The 18,004-nt window shown below is 37.0% G+C and overlaps 1 protein-coding gene across 1 annotated transcript in view; it reads right to left on the reverse strand.

Moving 5' to 3' along the window:
* The window catches only part of Naa15 (N-alpha-acetyltransferase 15, NatA auxiliary subunit), a 67,644-nt gene that overhangs the window by 24,088 nt on the left and 25,552 nt on the right, over positions 1–18,004 (reverse strand). The window contains exons 2-10 of the mRNA XM_038347493.2: positions 16,639–16,723; positions 13,440–13,544; positions 11,334–11,491; positions 10,302–10,436; positions 8,719–8,872; positions 7,109–7,228; positions 4,004–4,099; positions 3,780–3,886; positions 1,074–1,146 (exon numbers count right to left, since the gene is read on the reverse strand). Coding sequence (XP_038203421.1) covers positions 1,074–1,146; positions 3,780–3,886; positions 4,004–4,099; positions 7,109–7,228; positions 8,719–8,872; positions 10,302–10,436; positions 11,334–11,491; positions 13,440–13,544; positions 16,639–16,723 — 1,033 coding nt within the window. The remainder of the gene's footprint in view (positions 1–1,073; positions 1,147–3,779; positions 3,887–4,003; positions 4,100–7,108; positions 7,229–8,718; positions 8,873–10,301; positions 10,437–11,333; positions 11,492–13,439; positions 13,545–16,638; positions 16,724–18,004) is intronic.

Below are 18,004 nucleotides of genomic sequence, written 5' to 3' on the forward strand. Positions count from 1 at the left end.
TTTTTTAAAAATTTTGATACAAGATCTCACTTGTGCAGAGGCCTTCAATTTCTTTAAAAAAAAAAAATCTCCTGCCTCAAATACTCTGAGTAGACAGGATTACAAAACCATGCCACTAGGTTGAAATGATATTATAGTTTTGTTTGAAATAAAGTACTTAAGAGGGGCTGGAGAGATGGCTCAGCGGTTAAGAGCATTGCCTGCTCTTCCAAAGGTCCTGAGTTCAAATCCCAGCAACGACATGGTGGCTCACAACCATCTGTAAAGAGGTCTGGTGCCCTCTTCTGGCCTTCAGGCATAGACAGAAACAGAATATTGTATACAGAATAAATAAATATTTAAAAAAGATAAAGTACTTAAGATATGTTGAAAAATTCATGGAATAATGTAAAGCTTTGGATTTAAGAATAGAGAGAGGGCTGGAGAGATGGCTCAGAGGTTAAGAGCACTGACTGCTCTTCCAGAGGTCCTGAGTTCAATTCCCAGCAACCACATGGTGGCTCACAGCCATCTGTAATGAGATCTGGTGCCCTCTTCTGGCCAGCAAGCATACAGACAGACAGACAGAACACTGTATACATAATAAATATAATTTTTTTTAAAAAATGTTAAGAATAGAGGGAAAGCCAGGCACATGTCTTTAATCCTAGCACTCGTGAGGCAGAGACAGATAATCTCTGTGGGTGTGAGGCCAGCCTGGTCTACAGATCAAGTTCTGGGACAGCGAAGGCTAAACAGAAAAACATTGTCTTGAAAAAATAAAAAAGAAAAAGAAAAGTAAAGAATAGAGGGGAATAGTTAGGTTATGATGAAATGTTTAGACACGAATTTAAAATTATTACAGCCAAGTGATGAGTAAATAGAGGCTCATTGTATTATTCAATCAAGTTTTTTATAGATCCTTTAAATCTGACATAGCTTTCATACCAATAAATTAATGATTCTTAATATCATAACACGGTGTGCAATTAATGGAACTACATCATAATAAATTAAATGCATCATACTTCCTATCAAAATAAAGAAGACTAACCTGAATAATTTCATAGTCTATTAAAAACTGATGTACTTACCATTGGGGTTAAATAAGCGACAGCTTTTTAGAGAGGTTTCATAACCAACTACTAGTTCTTCTACAATTGCCACCTAGAGTACAAACACGATCACATTTTAATGAAAGAAAGTTACTGCTCTTGTGAAAAATGTGCTCCTTATATAAAGGACTAAATAAATATTCCAACACATATCTCCTCCCTTTATGAGTATTTTAACCTCTAAACAAAACCCTGCAAAGTCTCAGCCAATCAGTGGTGGCGCACACATTTAATCCCAGCCTTCAGGAGGCAGAGGCAAATGGATCTTTGTGCGTTTAAGATCAGCTGATGAGTTCCAGAGTAGCCAAGCCTATATTGAGAAACCCTGTCTTTAAAATAATAAATAATAAAAAAAACTAAAACTGAAGGTACACATTAATACTCAATCTCCTAAAACCTTATTACTAAGTCCCTTTCCCTGATAGAAAAAAGAGAATCATCAACTAAACCAGCAGTTGGTGAATGTTGGACAGAAACAATGTTATGGGTAACTTACATCTAAATTAATTTTTATCCTAAAACATGTAAAGAATACCAACAGTCATCATTTGTTCTTTATGATCAAGAATTAAATGCCATGACCTAGCATGGTGGCACGTGCATATGATGGCAGCACGTGGAGGCAGAAGAATCAAGAGTTTGATGCAGGTCAGCTCCAACTATGTAGCAAGCCGAAAACTTGTGACATGAAGCCTGGTCTCAAATAAATAAAAAGAACTAAAGGTTAGAAAAGGGCATTTTTCCTTTTCTTTCTTTTTTTTGAATTCTTTCTTTTCTTTCTTTTTTATTGTTTTCGAGATATATATTTTTCTCTGCTCCCCTCCTTTTCTCTCCTCTCCCATGGTCCCCATGCTCCCAATTTACTCAGGAAACAGTCTTTTTTCTACATCGAAAAAGGCATTTTTCTAAGTGTCTGGTAAATGAATCTTCTCATAATTCAGGAGAAATACCACTAACCCTGAAGCCCAGCAAAGTAGGGTGCTTTAAGTTCAGGAAAATACCTGTCTGTCCAGGTTGTACTTTCTCCTAAATTTTAACTATACTTCTGGCTTCCTCAGAGGCATGGAGTACTTTTATTTCATTAATTCCCTAATTTAAGCAAAGAACAGTGGTAGATGTCTGTAGTCCTATTCAAGTAACTGAGGTAAGAGGATCAAATGAGCCCACCTATTCTAGTCAACTTGGGCAACACAGCGCAATATCTGCACCAAATCTAAAACCAAAATTTAAAAAACAAGATTTATTTGATTAATTCATTCTTAATGATTTCTGTTACTACAAAAACTCTTAAATGGCCCACAAACAGATTATTATAGTTCTCCTTGTGAGTAGACTGTAGGCATAGCATGGTCACAGCCAGGTTTCTCTGGTATACCTGTGCTCTCCTCCCAAGTCAGGCTACACACTTATACCAAGATGGAATATGATGTCCCCAAACTGTTTAAATTAGATGCATTTAGTAACAACTGAAAGAACTATCATAATGCAGAATTTAATCCAATATTATATAAACTTAGTACAAGTAGAAAATTATTTCTATAATTATATTATTTAAGATTAGAAGAAAATTGTGCAATTGTATACGTAAGACTGCTTCACAAACAATTCTCACTGCTCCAAAATTAGAATAGGTTAGATTTTATAGATGTGACCTATGTAAGAAAAAAAGAGAAATCAATAAAGCCCGTATCTTGGGCTTTTCCACAAAAGACAGGCAATTACATGTACATTGTGCATCCATAATTTTGTTCATCTTTCTAGTTCTTTTCAATGTCTTTCAAGTTTTTAACACTAGCTTGGTGACATTGTTGTTGCAAGGAAGCAATCAATATAAAGATTAAGATACCCTCTTAAAAATCACTTGAAGGGGGCTGGAGAGATGGCTCAGTGGTTAAGAGCATTGCCTGCTCTTCCAAAGGTCCTGAGTTCAATTCCCAGTAACCGCATGGTGGCTCACAACCATCTGTAATGAGGTCTAGTGCCCTCTTCTGGCCTTCAGGCATACACAGAAACAGAACATTGTATACAGAATAAATAAATATTTTTTAAAAAAATCACTTGAAGGCTGGAAAGTGGTGACACATGCCTTTAATCCCAGAGGAATCAAGTGGATCTCTGTGAGTTAGGAGGCCAGCCTGGTCTACAGAGCGAGTTCCAGGACAGCCAGAGCAGTTATACAGACAAACCACGCATCCAAAAAAAAAAAAAAAAAAAAAAAAAAAAAAATCTTCTGACAAAACATTTTTACTGAATAAAAATTGAGGATTACAAGGTTAAAATTTAGTTTCAAGGAAAAGAAAAGAAAATCACTTCTGACTTCTAACAATAAAAAAGGTTGGGAAAAAAATTACTGTTAGCCAACCAGTGAAGGTGCACACCTTTAATCCCAGCACTTGGGAGGCAGAGGCAGGAGGATCTTTGTGAGCTCAAGGCGTTCCAGGACAGCTAGGGATGTTACACAGAGAAACCCTGTCTTAAACTCCCCCCCCCCCCAAAAAGGTTAATATGAGCTAAAGGAAAGAAAGCAAATACTGAAGTCACTAAAGCACCAAAAGGCAAATAGACTATAAAAGAAGGGTATAGAAGAAGCATTCCCACCAGAAGCCAGGAGACTAATTAACAGTGCTTCACAAAACAGGTAGTACCGAGCCCAGAGAACGAACACATCATGGTTGTTGACTTTACCTTCTCTTTATCTCTGTATAAAGATCTCAGAGTATTGAAGACAGGTGGACAACCCTTACTGAAATTCATCCTTAGGAATCTATCCAAACACTCCTTAAACTTCTCTCCTGGAAGAAAAAGAGTCTGATGACAACTCTAACAATGCTTACATTGGCCTTCATATACATACATATTCATACTTAAATCACAACAGTGTTTTCTTTCCTTTGCAATTCTCTACCTACCAGATAAAAAGTTTAATGGTAGCCTTCTTGGCACCAGCCCCCTGGGGTATTTAGTCCAGGCCTCCTCATAAATTTTTAGCCGTTCAAACATATTAGCTGAAAAAAAAAAGTAGAGAAAACTTTCTTTTTATATGTAATTACAAATTGCATATTTCTACCCAATTACAAGTTTTCTAAATAAAAATTACAATTGGCTGGGTGTGATGACATACACCTTTAATCTGTCAGAAGCAGGTGGATCTCTGAGTTTGAGGCCAGCCTAGTCTTCACAGCAAATTTCAAGCCAATAAGTTCCATAGTAAGTTTCTGTCTCAAACAGAAAAACAAAAGGGAAAGTTGTACAAGAAAATTATGTGTAACCTTGTCAATTAACTATATCAACAATCATTTAAGTTTTTCCAATTATTTCCATATTTTAAAAGCCTATTAGCTATACAAAGTAAGTAATTTGAAATCTCAGGACTCCGCTGTAAAAAAAACTTAGTTACTGCACATGGCTTTCCTGAGCTTTTCCACTCTAACTCTCCTTTGATTATTTGGAGCGTGTGGATCTGTCCTTTATTTCCATGTCTTCATATTCTATGTTTTCTTTTGCTCTCAGCAGAAAGCCAGTCCTTAGTTTAACCTACCATTTCCGTTTGTTTGATGTGTCCTAATCTGATCTGTTCAGATCTTTACTTCAGGAATGTGATCTGTGATCTAGAATTCTCCAAGTTGAAATCCCAGCACCCACTTCAGACAGCTCACAGCTGTCTGTAACTGGAGATCCAGGGGATCCAAACCCCTCTTCTGGCATCCACCAACATCCCTCTTCCTACATACACACATATGTGTGGTTTTTCAAATAATGTAACTTAAAAGATTTTTATTTCAGTAAGTAGGCTTTTCATTCTCAGATTTCTAATAAATATTTCTTGTAACTATGTTTCACGGCCATAATTCCCTGTCTTAGATTATCCACATTATCTAACATGGAATGATGAAGTTCTTATGAAAGTATAAGTTCCTGGTTAAAGTAATCACCAGCAAAGGTTTCTCCTATATGTAGTAACGACATCAAGAATGATCCACTACACCAGCCTTAAAAGGAATTCAGTAAAACCAGATTGTGTGGGTGAAGTTTTCTCATGTGGTGTTTGTTCTTTTGTTTTTTTTCAAGGCAAGGTTACTCTGCAAAGCCTCAAATTCACCCAACAATTCCTTCTAAGATGTGGATTAAAGGCATGAACCACCACACTCAGCTAACATATTATTTTTGGTTATCATTTCTATTCTCAGAATCTGGAAGATCTAACTCTCTAATAGTAGTACATGCTGAGGCTTCCCAGCTTGCAGATGCCCCTAAACCTTTCTTCTTTTTGCACACTTTAGAAACTTCACCTGCTTTGTTCCCTGTGTGTCAGCTTATACTCTAATGAACATAGGTTATGTAAGGCTGCTGCTGATGTTGTGATTTCTCTTGCTTTTTCAGTCCATTTATGGGAGAGAGAGAGAGAGATGGAAATTTATCACAAAACCATGATGCATGTGAAGCATGCCAACATCCATACAGCTGTACGAACTGCCCTGCCTACAACAGCTGACCAGAGGTTCTAATTGTTTCTTCTCTCAGAAAGACAGGCCCATTACAGTAAGAAAATTCACACTTCACTTTCATGATTTCAAAGTTAGTATGCATTTATCTTTTTTTCCCCCAGAAGTTATTTCTGGCTGGGAGTGATGATGGTGCATGCCTTTAATATCAGTACTCAGAATGCAGGGGCAGGTGATCTCTGAATCTGAGGCAGCCAGGAAGACACAGTAAGATCTTTTACAAGAAAGAAGTTATTTCAAATCCTTTTTTCATTTCTTTCTTTCTTTTTTTAAGACAGGGCCTCACTATGTCACCATTGTTGGCCTAAAAATCACTATGTAGACAGCTTATCCTCAAATTCAGAAATCTGTCTGCCTCTGCTTTCTAAACACTAGGATTAAAGGTATGTGTTACTGTGCCTGGCAGTTTCTTTTTTGAGCTAAAAGAATTCATGGTGCTGAAGAATGGCTCTATCTATGGTTAAGATGCTCTTTCAGAACATCTGGCCTTGATTCCAAGCACAGCTCACAACCATTTTAATTACAGCCCAAGGGGGTCTGTCCACCATGGGTATCAGGCATGCTAAAAGTGGTGCACACACATACATGCAGGCAAACCTATTCATATACACAAAAATTTAAACTTATGCATTTACTTATTTGAGTGTAGTATGGTGTGTGTGGGAGGAGGGAGCACACACATGCATTTACATGCCACTATACACATTTTAAGGTTACAGGTTGGGAGTCAAGTCTCTTCTTACACCATGTGAGTCCCAGGTACTAAGGAAAGATGACACTAGGCTTGTAAGTACCTTTACCCACTGAGTCATCTCACTGGCCATTTTCTAGCAATTCTATCATCTTGTAAAAGTAGATTTCAGAATATTCTCAATCTTTTATATAACTGAGAAGTATACTTGTCCATTTAAATTTTAGATCTATTCTTGTTTTGCTGTTATTTCTGGGTATCAGCATGTAAAATCTGGCTTTGAACCTACTTTTTCAACCCAGGTTGGCCTTAAACTCAAATTTTCCTACCTCATCCTCTCAAGTACAGAAGTTATAAACATGAACTTAAAAAAAGTTAGCATGTTAGACTTTGAACTAATTCCTGTTTCTTCTTATTTGGTTAGTTTTCTTGAGACATAGTCTTACTATATAGTCCTGGATGGCCTGGAATTCACTTCCTAGGTACTGGCTGAAGGTGTGCCTGGCTCTAGATTCTGTACAGCCCTAACAATTACTTTTCTAGCTGCACTTTAGAAATAGACAAATAGTTAATAAAACATACATTAAGAAAAGGACGTGGGGGGGAGGGGGGACGGGCTGTGATGGTGCACGCCTTTAATCCAGGCACTCAGGAGGCAGAGGCAAGCAGATCTCTGTGAGTTTGAGGTCAGCTTTGTCTCTACAAAGAAGGTTCCAGGTCAGCCAAGGCTACACAGAGAAATCTTGTCTTGCACACACCCTCCCCCAACCCCGCAAAATAGAAAAGGAAAGGATGCAATCAGTGGCTATAAATAACACTACCTGGCTTCAGTGCTTTTTCTAAGCCTTTGTAATAGGCCCAATTTTCAGGATTCCTCTCTTGTAACCCTCTATAAACATCAGCAGCATCTTCCAAACGACACAACTGCAACAGAAGTTCCCCTATTTAAAAAAAAAAGGTAAAAATTAAAATATTTGAGGAAAATTTTTCCTCAAAAATTCTCTTCAAAGCCTCATTTTGAATTGTTGCAGTGGATAGTGTTCTTCTGAGTTCCCAGCTTCCCTGTCATGTTTATCATTATCAAGTCACTACGGTTTTCAGTATTTTAAAGCAGGTGTAACTTAACTTGTAAAGGGTCTTGCAGAGTATTATAATAGACTTTGAACCCCAACATGTGGTTGGGTCTCAAACAAAGTATATTTGACAATATTTAAAGACATTTAGCTTGCTCTTCTAACAGGACAAAGCTCTGAATACTGTAAAACATCCTACAATGCACGCAACATCCCCAATTTTAATAAAGCCAAGCAGAATGTCAACACAGCAGCCGGAAAGGCTGACCTCTAACAGCATAGAGGGACCTGGTCGCCAATCAATCAATCAATCAATCAGTCAATCAATCAGTCAATCAACAAATGAATAAGAACTATAAAGTTCTCTTTTTCTCAGCCTAGGAATAAATGTCTCAGCATTTGAAGACAGTTCTTTAAAGACCCACCTTTTCTATCACAAAAGAATCCAAATCTGGTTCCTTTCCACATAGAATTCATGGTCTTTCTATTTTTCTCAAAGAAACTCAAATAACCATAAAGAGATTTGAAAAATCTTTCTAGTTTTTTTTTTTTTTTTTGCGGTTGTATTTTTTTTCTTTGTTTGTTTTGGGGGAGAGGTGACTGAGACTCTTGCTCTAGAATCCAGGCTGGCCTCAAACTCCTGACCCAGCCTTAGTCCATTCAGTGCAGGACTGCAGAGGCGCACCACTACATCCAGCTTCCTCTACGTATTTTATAAGAACTAACTTATAAATATGTACTACTGAAAATAAAATCTGACATATAGTACTTACACAGTAATTTTTCCAATGAGTTGTTTCTAAAATAATTAATGCTGTTTTATAAAATTACAATTGTCTCCTGTGTTTTTGACCAAATCCTGTAGGGATTTCTTTTCCTTTTTTTTGTAATACTGGAAATTGGAAATTAAGGCTTCAGACATGCTAGGCTAGTGCACTACAACTGAGCTACATCTCGAGCCCTGTATTTTCAATACAGGGGTAGTTTGCAGAATGAATGCTCACACTGGGTGTTAGTCTAGCCCTGTAGTATCAATTACTCCCAGCTAGAGAATAAGGACCACTGAGCCCAGGGGTGTAAGACCAGCCAAGAGGGCAAAGCATAGCCCCCTTTAAAGACAATCAAAAACAAACATTTTACCAATGTCACTTTATTAAATGATTTTTTTGTGATTTTCCTCTTTAATCAACAATGCTCATCACTTAACATATGATGAGAACACAAATTCTATAAAATTCATGAATGATACATTTTCCCATCATCAGCAAGCTGAATTGTGTGACTGTCAGCAGAAAATATGAATTTTGAGCCCATTTTTGGCTATAACTAAAAGTTACAATGATGTAGTTTTAAAGTACCTTTGGTTTCTTCTACAGCAAGTTTATCACAAATCTGCTTTTCATAGGTACAAAGATGTTCCAAGGCTTCTCTATAGAGACCTGCTTCCCGAAGAACTTGATTTTGATATAAAAGGAGTTCACTATATTCATAATCCACTTTATCAGGAGATGTCTGCATGTAGACACAAGGAATGCTAACAATAAGAATTTTATTTTTGTATTGGAAAATTATTTACACACCCTAAATAAAAAGATAATACCTGGTTAATAGCAATACATTAAAATTCCTAAATATTTGTTTAAGAAATATTAAATAAATAGCAGCTCATAATAAACTGATTAAAATAACCCACAAGTTCTGGTATACAATAAATAATGAATCGGGCCATGGTGGCTCATGCCTTTAATCCCAGCACTCGGGATACAGAGGAAGGCAGATCTCTTTAAGTTCGAGACCAGCCTGGTCTACAGAGTGAGTTCCAGGACAGGCTCCAAAAAGCTACACAGAGAAACACTGTCTTGAAAAACCATAAATGAATGAGTAATAAGTAAGTAAATAAAAACAAAAAGGGGGAATCTGCCAGCAATAAAATGCAAATAAGAAATCTCGAAAAAAAATATAGTGGAAGTGAGAGAATCTCTATTTCAGAGATGCTATTTTAACTGTTGAACCAGGCAGTGAATGCAAAAGGCTAGTGGTCAAAACCTGATGACAGATGAGCTATTTGGTCTTAGATTGTTCATAAATAAAAAGCAAAACAAATTTACAGTTGCAAATACCACCCTAACACAGTAATAAAATAGAATGGATAAATTATGTACCAGTTGATTGGCTGAACTCCTAAGCAGCCATCATTAGTCTGTGAATTTCTGTGAAAAGTGTAGTTTTAACTAACAATGAGGAAAGGCAAGCAAATCCAAACTCAGGAACATTCCAAAAACATTACTGGATGCTCAGCATAATAATTAACAGCAGAAAATATAAACTTCATTCATTCATTCATTTAATGTGCATTGGTATTTTGTCATGGGTGTTGTGTCCCCTGGGACTGAAATTACAGACAATTGTGAGCTGCCATGTATCCATGGGAATTGAACTCTGGCCTTCTGTAAGAGCAAGTCAGTGTTCTTAAACACTGAAGCATCTCTCTAGCCCCAGAAAATACAAACTCTTTGAAATTATTTCAGATAGACTCCAGAGAAATGATCACTACATGACAGGTATGCTTTAAAACCAGACAACGTTAACTGAAAAAAAATTATTAGAAAAAAATTAAGACCATCTTCACTATGTACTACAGCTTAAAATAAGTCTAATTGTGATACTATGTGAGACCATCTGCAGTTATAACAATTACAGTAATCCTGAGGAGCACTAAGAAATATGTAAAAGAGCAAGCATATCTCCAACAGCTTAATGAAAAAAAATGTAAGCGCCAATATTAGCCACAAAGATTTTAAAGTACATTCCTATAGTTTTTTCTACTACTTCTTTCAATTGAGAACAAAACTGAAGCTATTTCCAAGTAAAATGCTAACTAAATTCTAAACTTCTTTTAGCTATACTTAAAATCAGATACAATAAGCTGGTTTCTTATTACCTGCTGTGTTTTCCTAAATTCTTCTAAAATTTTTGCTGCCATTTCATAGTCTTCTAATAAATGATAAGCAATAGCATAACCAATCCATGATGCTCTCTGTGCAGGTCGAAGCTGAAGCAACTGGTATCTTGTTTCCTTCACGGGGCAGAAGAAAACAAAACCTATGCTTAGGTTTACAGTTAAACGGAATGCTTCTTTACTAACTAGCACACAAAGCCCGCAGGGCCTTAAGAAAACCAGACTGGCCGAGCAGTAGTGGCACACGCCTTTAATCCCAGCACTTGGGAGGCAGAGGCAGGCGGATCTCAGTCAGTTCCAGGGCAGTCAGGACTATTAGACAGAGAAATCCTGTCTCGAAAAACCAAACAAAAAAACAAACAAAAGAGATCACATTAATCTGTTTTAAAATGATTCATTCTGGTAACTATTTTCGAAAAACTTTATCATCTAATATTATATACTTGTATAGAGACAAAGAAATGAGCTAATCTTACAGTGTTTTTTAACTTGATACCAGATATCCTTCTTTATTTCCTGATCTACTCAACAAAATTAGCAAATGAAATTCTTTAGAAAGTACACCCTCAATGTTTATAAGGCCTGTAAAGAAAACAGCTTGACAAGCACTAACAACCATGAAGAAACAGAATATTAAAGAAGAAAAAAAGCCACTACTGATTTAAGGGTTAAAGAGAAGCTACTAAACTGTATTAAAGCTCAATATAAAGAGACAACACAAATTTAAAAACTTACTTTACAGAAAATTACAAAAGACTATATAGTTACAAAATAACATTCTATCTGGATGTTAATGTTTTACAAAATGAGTAACAACCTACACAGTACTCCTTCTCTATCTCACAATAAAATGATTTGTTTTTAAGATCTAACTATTCCAATCACAGGTATAATCACTAAGGGGGTAGCCAGTTAAATTTCTTTCAAAAAATGGAAAGAAAAATTTCTTTATCAGAATATAAGTCCTAAGTAACAAGATTTTTTCTTATAAAATAAAAAACATATTTTACTTACCCTATAACCCTCAAGATCTCGCATTTGAATCTGTAGTAAGGAAAGGTCTCTTAAGATCTGAAGATTGTCCTTATCCCATTTCAGTGCATTTCGGTAGCACTTAATGGCTTCATCATATTTTTTGTCTGACCTTTGAAGAAGGCCATAAACATGCCAACCTAAAGGGACTTAGTTAAGGATACAACCTGCATGTCAAGAAATACTATTCCCAGCCAGGTGTGGTAGCCTTTAATCTCAGCACTCAGGAAGCAGAGAAAAACAGACTTCTGTGAGTTTTAGGTCAGCCAGGGATACACAGTGAAACCTTGTTTACTAAAGGAAATAGATACCCAAGGGAATGAAGAATTGGTTCTAAGAATACTATATAGCTGGGCACGACGATGGTGCACATCAGAGCCATGCTGATCTCTGAGTTCAAGGACAGCCTGTTCTACAGAGTCCGAGGATAGCCGGGGCAAAGGAGGATGGGGGGGATATGAATGAGAATAAACTATAAAAGGAGATCATTACCTCACCTAGTATAGACTTTTCATTGTATCACCAATCACTCAAACCTACCGATTCCCACCCACTTTTTTTTTTTTTTGGTTTTTTTTTTTTTTGTTTTTGTTTGGTTTTTTTTTTTTTTTTTTTTTTTTTTTTGGTTTTTCAAAACAAGGTTTCTTTATAGCTTTTGGAACCTGTCCTGGAACTCACTCTAGACCAGGCTGGTCTTGAACTCACAGAGATCTGCCTGCCTCTGCCTCTTGAGGAAGTAAAACCAGAGCAGAAAGCTATATCTAAACTACACTGTTAGCCCTGGCTTTCTTTTTTGGTCCTCTGATCACTCTTCTTGACAGACTTCTGCTTTGCAGGATTAGTAGTAGTCCTTCTTTGAAAATCCAAGTTCTATATACTCTCAAAATGCTCTCTAGAGCTATCTAGCACTTTCCTTCAACAGACAATTTACTTTACTTGAACTGTCCTAACAGATTGTTAACACTTGGAAATGTGCGAAATAATTCAGATCTTAAATCATGCTAGCCCACGAAACACGTATATCGTTGATAGAGACTGAAAACTACCAAAGCACATTTTTTTTTCTGTTTTCCACCATATATTTCTACTCAAATACAGCCCTTATCAATCCCTTAAACAGAAGACAAGTTTTGTTATATATTAAGTCACTACTACCAGGAGAGTATGAATATCCCCATCTCACAAATGAGGAAACTGAGGCCTAAGATAACAGAAAGAGGCTGAGCAGGGTGTCAGGTCCAAGTGAAGCTCATTACACTCTGCTCTTACTCAGTATACTATATACAGTATATGGTTCTTTAATATTCCTTATAATATAGCCTCTCTAGGCGTGAGGTGGTGGTGCACGCCTTTAATCCCAGCACTTGGGAGACAGAGGCAGAGGGATCTCTGTGAGTTCAAGGCCAACCTGTTCTACAGAGGAAGTTCCAGGACAGTCTCCAAAACTATACAGAGAAACCCTGTCTCAAAGAACAAAAACAACAACAAATTAGCCTCTCTAAAGTTATGGTCATGGATGAATGAAATCAACATGATACCTGTCTTGGACCATTTAGTCTGCTATCATAAGTAATATATAATAACTTACTTAAACTAGGTAATCTATAAACGAAAGAAATTTGCTATTGATACTACTTCTGCATACCCATTATCTATTGAGTCTGGCTCTCTCTTTCACAGATGGCATATCCTAACTGTATCGTCATGTGGCCAAAGGGACTTTTTCACAAATCTTATTCCTGAAGGCTCTTATCCTCTTACCCTAACCACTTTTTAGACAACCTTAGACAACCTTACTCCTAATACCATCACTCTGATGACTGGGCTTCAACATGTGAATTTAGATATAAATATTCAAGCCATAGCAATATCCCATCCCAATATGAGAAGAGCTTCCATAGATACAATATCTAACATGTACTGTTAAAATGTAGTGGGTATATGGGGGGGGTGGTGGAGTTTCCTGAATGATAGTTGCGGTTTTCACTTTAATAAAAAGTGGTAATAGGGATCTACATTTCTTGATTCCATTTGTATTCTTATGTTAAAACAGCCTACTCAATCTTTAAACACATTTCAAAAGGATACACACATGACTTTTCAAGTCATTTCTCAAACCTCTGCGAACCAATTCATAAGCTTCTTCCTTTTTTCCCAGACAGTTCAACGTTAATCCTTTCATGGCCAGGGTTTCTGGTTTAATAACAAAGAAAAAAAAGAAGGTAGAAGAAAGTAATCAATAAGAAATAACTATAATTTCATGCAAATACTACAAACATTTCAAGAATAATAAGGCGTTACTAGGTCTGTACAGAATTAAAGTACTTTCAAAAACCAATAAGGCAAGTAAGCAAAAACCTCTAGATTCTACTCTTACAGGCTCTCGGAGATTTTTTTTTAAATAAATAAATGTAAGAAAAAAACCTCACCAGGCATGGTGGCATTTATCTTTAATCCCAGCACTTGAAGGCAGAAGCAGACAGACCTCTTTTAAGTTTGAGGCCAGACTGATCTACAAAAAGATAAAAACACACAAAATGCACCAACATCTGACTAAGGCAGACTATCTAGAAATGACCATTCTATTGGTACTCTTAGGGAAATTCATGAGATTGACTATATACCTAGTCCTTTAAAACAGGAAATTTTTGAAAACAGACTTCATTTTTATGAACCTAAGCTATATGAAGGCTAAATCAATTCTTCATTAAAGCACACATAAATTATCTACAGCTCTGATTTTGTGTGTGTTTATGACTTGTGCGTTTGTACGTATTGAGGTCAGTGAAGGACCTTGGATTTCTGTCCTTGCTTTCCACCTTGTTTGAGGCAACGCCTCATTGTTATTTGTAGTTGTGTATATGCCAAAATATTTGGCCTCCCAGCTTCTTGAGATTCTCCTCTCTGCTTCCTATCTCCCCATAAGTGTACTGGGATTACAAGGTGCACAATACTTTGCCTGGCTTTTCTTGTGGTTTAGAGGAATTCAAACTCAGATCCTTATGTTTGCTTTAGCAAGTACATTACCCACTGGCATCTACACAACCCCTACATTTCTGATTTTCAGAAATTTATTATTGAATCTTTAGGATTACTATGACTAACACAGTGAAACATGTCAGAAGCTCACCATTTCCAATCACCGGTTAGGAGTACAGCGGTGGTGGAAAGATGGCTCAGTAGGTGAGAGCACTGCTCTTTCAAAGAACCGGGATTCAATTCCCAGCACCTACATGGCAGCTCACACCTGTCTATAACTCCAGTCCTAGGGCCTCTGACACCCTCACACAAACAAACACGTGGTCAAAACACCAATGCACATAAGTAAAAATTTTAAAAAATAGGATTTTTTTTCTTTCTTTTTTTTCGGGGGGGGGGGGGGGGTTCAAGACAACATTCCTCTGTTTAACAGTCCGAGCTGTTCTGGAACTCATTTTGTAGACCAGGATGGCCTCAAATTCACTGAGATCCGCCTGCCTTTACCTTCCAAGTGCTGGGATCAAAAGCGTACACCACCACTGCATGGCAAAAGTAGATTACTTTTTAAAAAGAATATTATGGGAAATAGTAAACTTTTCAAAAAAGGAAAGTATTCCTAATTTTTATAATACATAACCCTATGAGACCCATCTACCCCTGCCTTCTGAGTGCTGGGATTAAAAGCACCACCACCTGGGGATTTGCCTAATTTTTAAGATCAAATTTTAGATATAGCCAGGTGGTGGTAGTGCAAGCCTTTAATCCTAACAGATGCGTTTTGATTTTTGAGAGTTCAAGGCCAGACTGGTTTACAAGACAAATTCCAGAACAGCCAATGCTACCCAAGAAACCTGTCTCAAAAAAAAAAAAAAAACTATAGGAAAGAAAAAATAAAGATATGAATAGGCCCAGATGCTGTTGTGTACACAAGTAACCCTTGCACTTAGAAGAAGATGGCAGGAGTGCCATGGATTAAAAATCAGCATGAACTCTGTTCTCACAAACTAACAAATAAAGCCCAAAGGTGTTATCTGTTTAAAAATATCTCCAGTGAATTTGTGATACTTCATATTCAACCTAATTTCAGTCTGTTAAGATATGAAGATGTTCTTTCTTCCTAAAATGTTTTAGAAAAAAGAGGGAAAACTGCTCTAAAATTATGAGATAAGACACTTTTCTGATAATGAAACTACCATGATGAAATTAGGAGTTCCATTACCAGAACACATACTTGAGAAATGGAATATAAAAGAACCTACTATCCAGATAACAACTGAAGATAGGTTTTCTTTCTTTGTAGGGGAAGGGAGGAGGGGAGACAGGGTTTCACTGTTTAGTTCTGGCTGTCCTGGAACTCTCTCCGTAGACCAGGCTGACCTCGAACTCACAGAGATCCACCTTCCTCTGCTGAGATTAAAGCCACCACTGCCCAGCCTACAAGTGATTTTTAGGAGGATATCTTAATCAAACTCACAGAGATCCATCTGCCTCTGTCTCCTGAGTGCTAGGATTAAAGGCATGTGCCACTACCACCTGGCTGAAGTTAGTTATCAATAAGAAATGAAGATCAGTTTAGGTATTTTTACTCTATTGATTATATCTCCAAACTGCAGCATAAGTATAACCTCAAGCATAGGGAAACAAGATACAAGGAATGATGAAAACTTAGAGTAAACTGTCATTCTCCCCTCCTCGATACACAATGTCAATTAATTACTAAATGAGTCATGTTTCCCAAATCTATAGAAATCAGACCCCCCCCAAAATGCTATTTTCCATTTATTTCTTTACAAGTTTAGTCACATACTCACCAACTGTTCTATAAGAATCTAACCAACCACCCATCATTATTCAGACAAAAGTTATACATCTGGACATAAATACAAATGTCTTAAACATGACTCAGTGGTAAGCTAATTAAGATACAATATAAATAAGTAACTAAATGGTCACATTCTGAACAGCTTATGGTAAAGAATAAAACTCTTCAAGCTGCAAGCTCTAAAGTAAAATGTTCTTATGAACATATTAACTAAAACAAGCATCTGGCCTAAATGGGCTCTTCTGCCTTTCCATTAGCTCTACTAGAAGAGCTAATACTGAAAAGAAGAAACCAAAACAAACTGAATGTGCAATCATTTTCTTGGTATTTAACTCAAGATTCATTTATTATTAAGTTTTATCTTCTCATAAGAGTTAATGGTATACTCTGGAAAATAAAGACAGCTGGGTAACAGCAAAGTAAGGGAAGCCAGCAGTCATTCAATTATGTCAAATCTAATTAAAGGTACACAGTATTTGTCCTTACCTCCATGTTCTGCAAATTTGGGATTAGAAAGAATTTGTTTACAGAACTTCAATCCATTTCTATACTGTTTATGTTCATAACATCTCTGTCAAAAAAAAGAAAGTATGTCAGTTTAACAATAAATGCAAAAACTTTCTAAGTTCATTGTTAAATTTTATGCTATTAAACAGAATATTATTTTCAGATTCTTCTAAGTCCCCCTAAATACTCACCAAAAGGGGATGAGAACATAATTAAGTGGCAGAGCACTTGCCTAGCATACCCAAAGCTGTATCTATCACCAAAAGTTGAAATGTTTAAACACAAAAATTAAAAGCAGGACAAGATGAAAGATATAGATTTGAAAAATCATAAGCTAATTTTTAAAAATCTAGTCAGAGTTTCTCTGTCTGACAACCCACCCAGGCTGGGCTGCAGAGCAAGTCAGGGACAGCCTGGGCCGTTACACAGAGAACTGTGACTTGAATTCAACCACTAAAAAAAAAAAAAAAAAAAAAACTTATTCCACCGTTTCAAACTAAGACAGTGTGTTTCTTCTCCACAGTGAGATTTCCTTTAGACAACAAACAGCTTGATTCTGTCTTGTAACCTGGTCTGCTAACTGCATCTTTTTAGTAAGAAAATGAAACCATTAGACTTCAAGAGCTAAACTGGGGGTGGAGGGTGCACGCCTTTATAATCTCAGCACTTGGGAGGCAGAGGCAGGCAGATCTCTGAGTATGAGGCCAGCCTGGTCTACAAAAACTAATTTCAGGACAGCCAAAGATACACAGAGAAACCTGGTGTAGGAGGGCCTTCTGTATTTGTGTTGATTTCATTGGTTGAATAAAGAAGCTGCCTTGGCCTTTTGATAGGGCAGCCCCTAGGTGGGCGGAGCAGACAAAACAAAATGCTAAAAAACAAAAACAAAAAACAAACAAAAAAAAAGGCGGAGAGAGTCACCGTGGAGTCGCCAAAGTCACACATGCTAAATCTTTCCCGGTAAGCCACAACCTTGTGGTAATACACAGATTAACAAAAATGGGTTAAATTAAGATGTAAAAATTAGCCAATAGGAGACTAGAGCTAATGGTCAGACAGTGATTTAATTAATACAGATTTCCGTGTGATTATTTCGGGCATAAGCTAGCCCTCGGCTAGCCCAGACAACAAGCAGCCCTCCAGCCCCGGTGTAAACCAGTCGGGCCACGGGAAGCAGCCCGCTCCTCCTCATACTACAGAAACCCTGTCTCGAAAAACAACAACAACAACAAAAGATTTCAAGAGCTAGGCCTGTCACTGTGCTGCACTGGTTTCTTTGATATTTTCCTAATCCTTATTTAGGTTCTAGCAGCATCTTGAGTCCTCTGGGATGTGTTTATCTTTC

Source organism: Arvicola amphibius, chromosome 11 (assembly GCF_903992535.2).
Source record: "Arvicola amphibius chromosome 11, mArvAmp1.2, whole genome shotgun sequence".
In the NCBI taxonomy this organism is placed as follows: Eukaryota; Metazoa; Chordata; class Mammalia; order Rodentia; family Cricetidae; genus Arvicola; species Arvicola amphibius.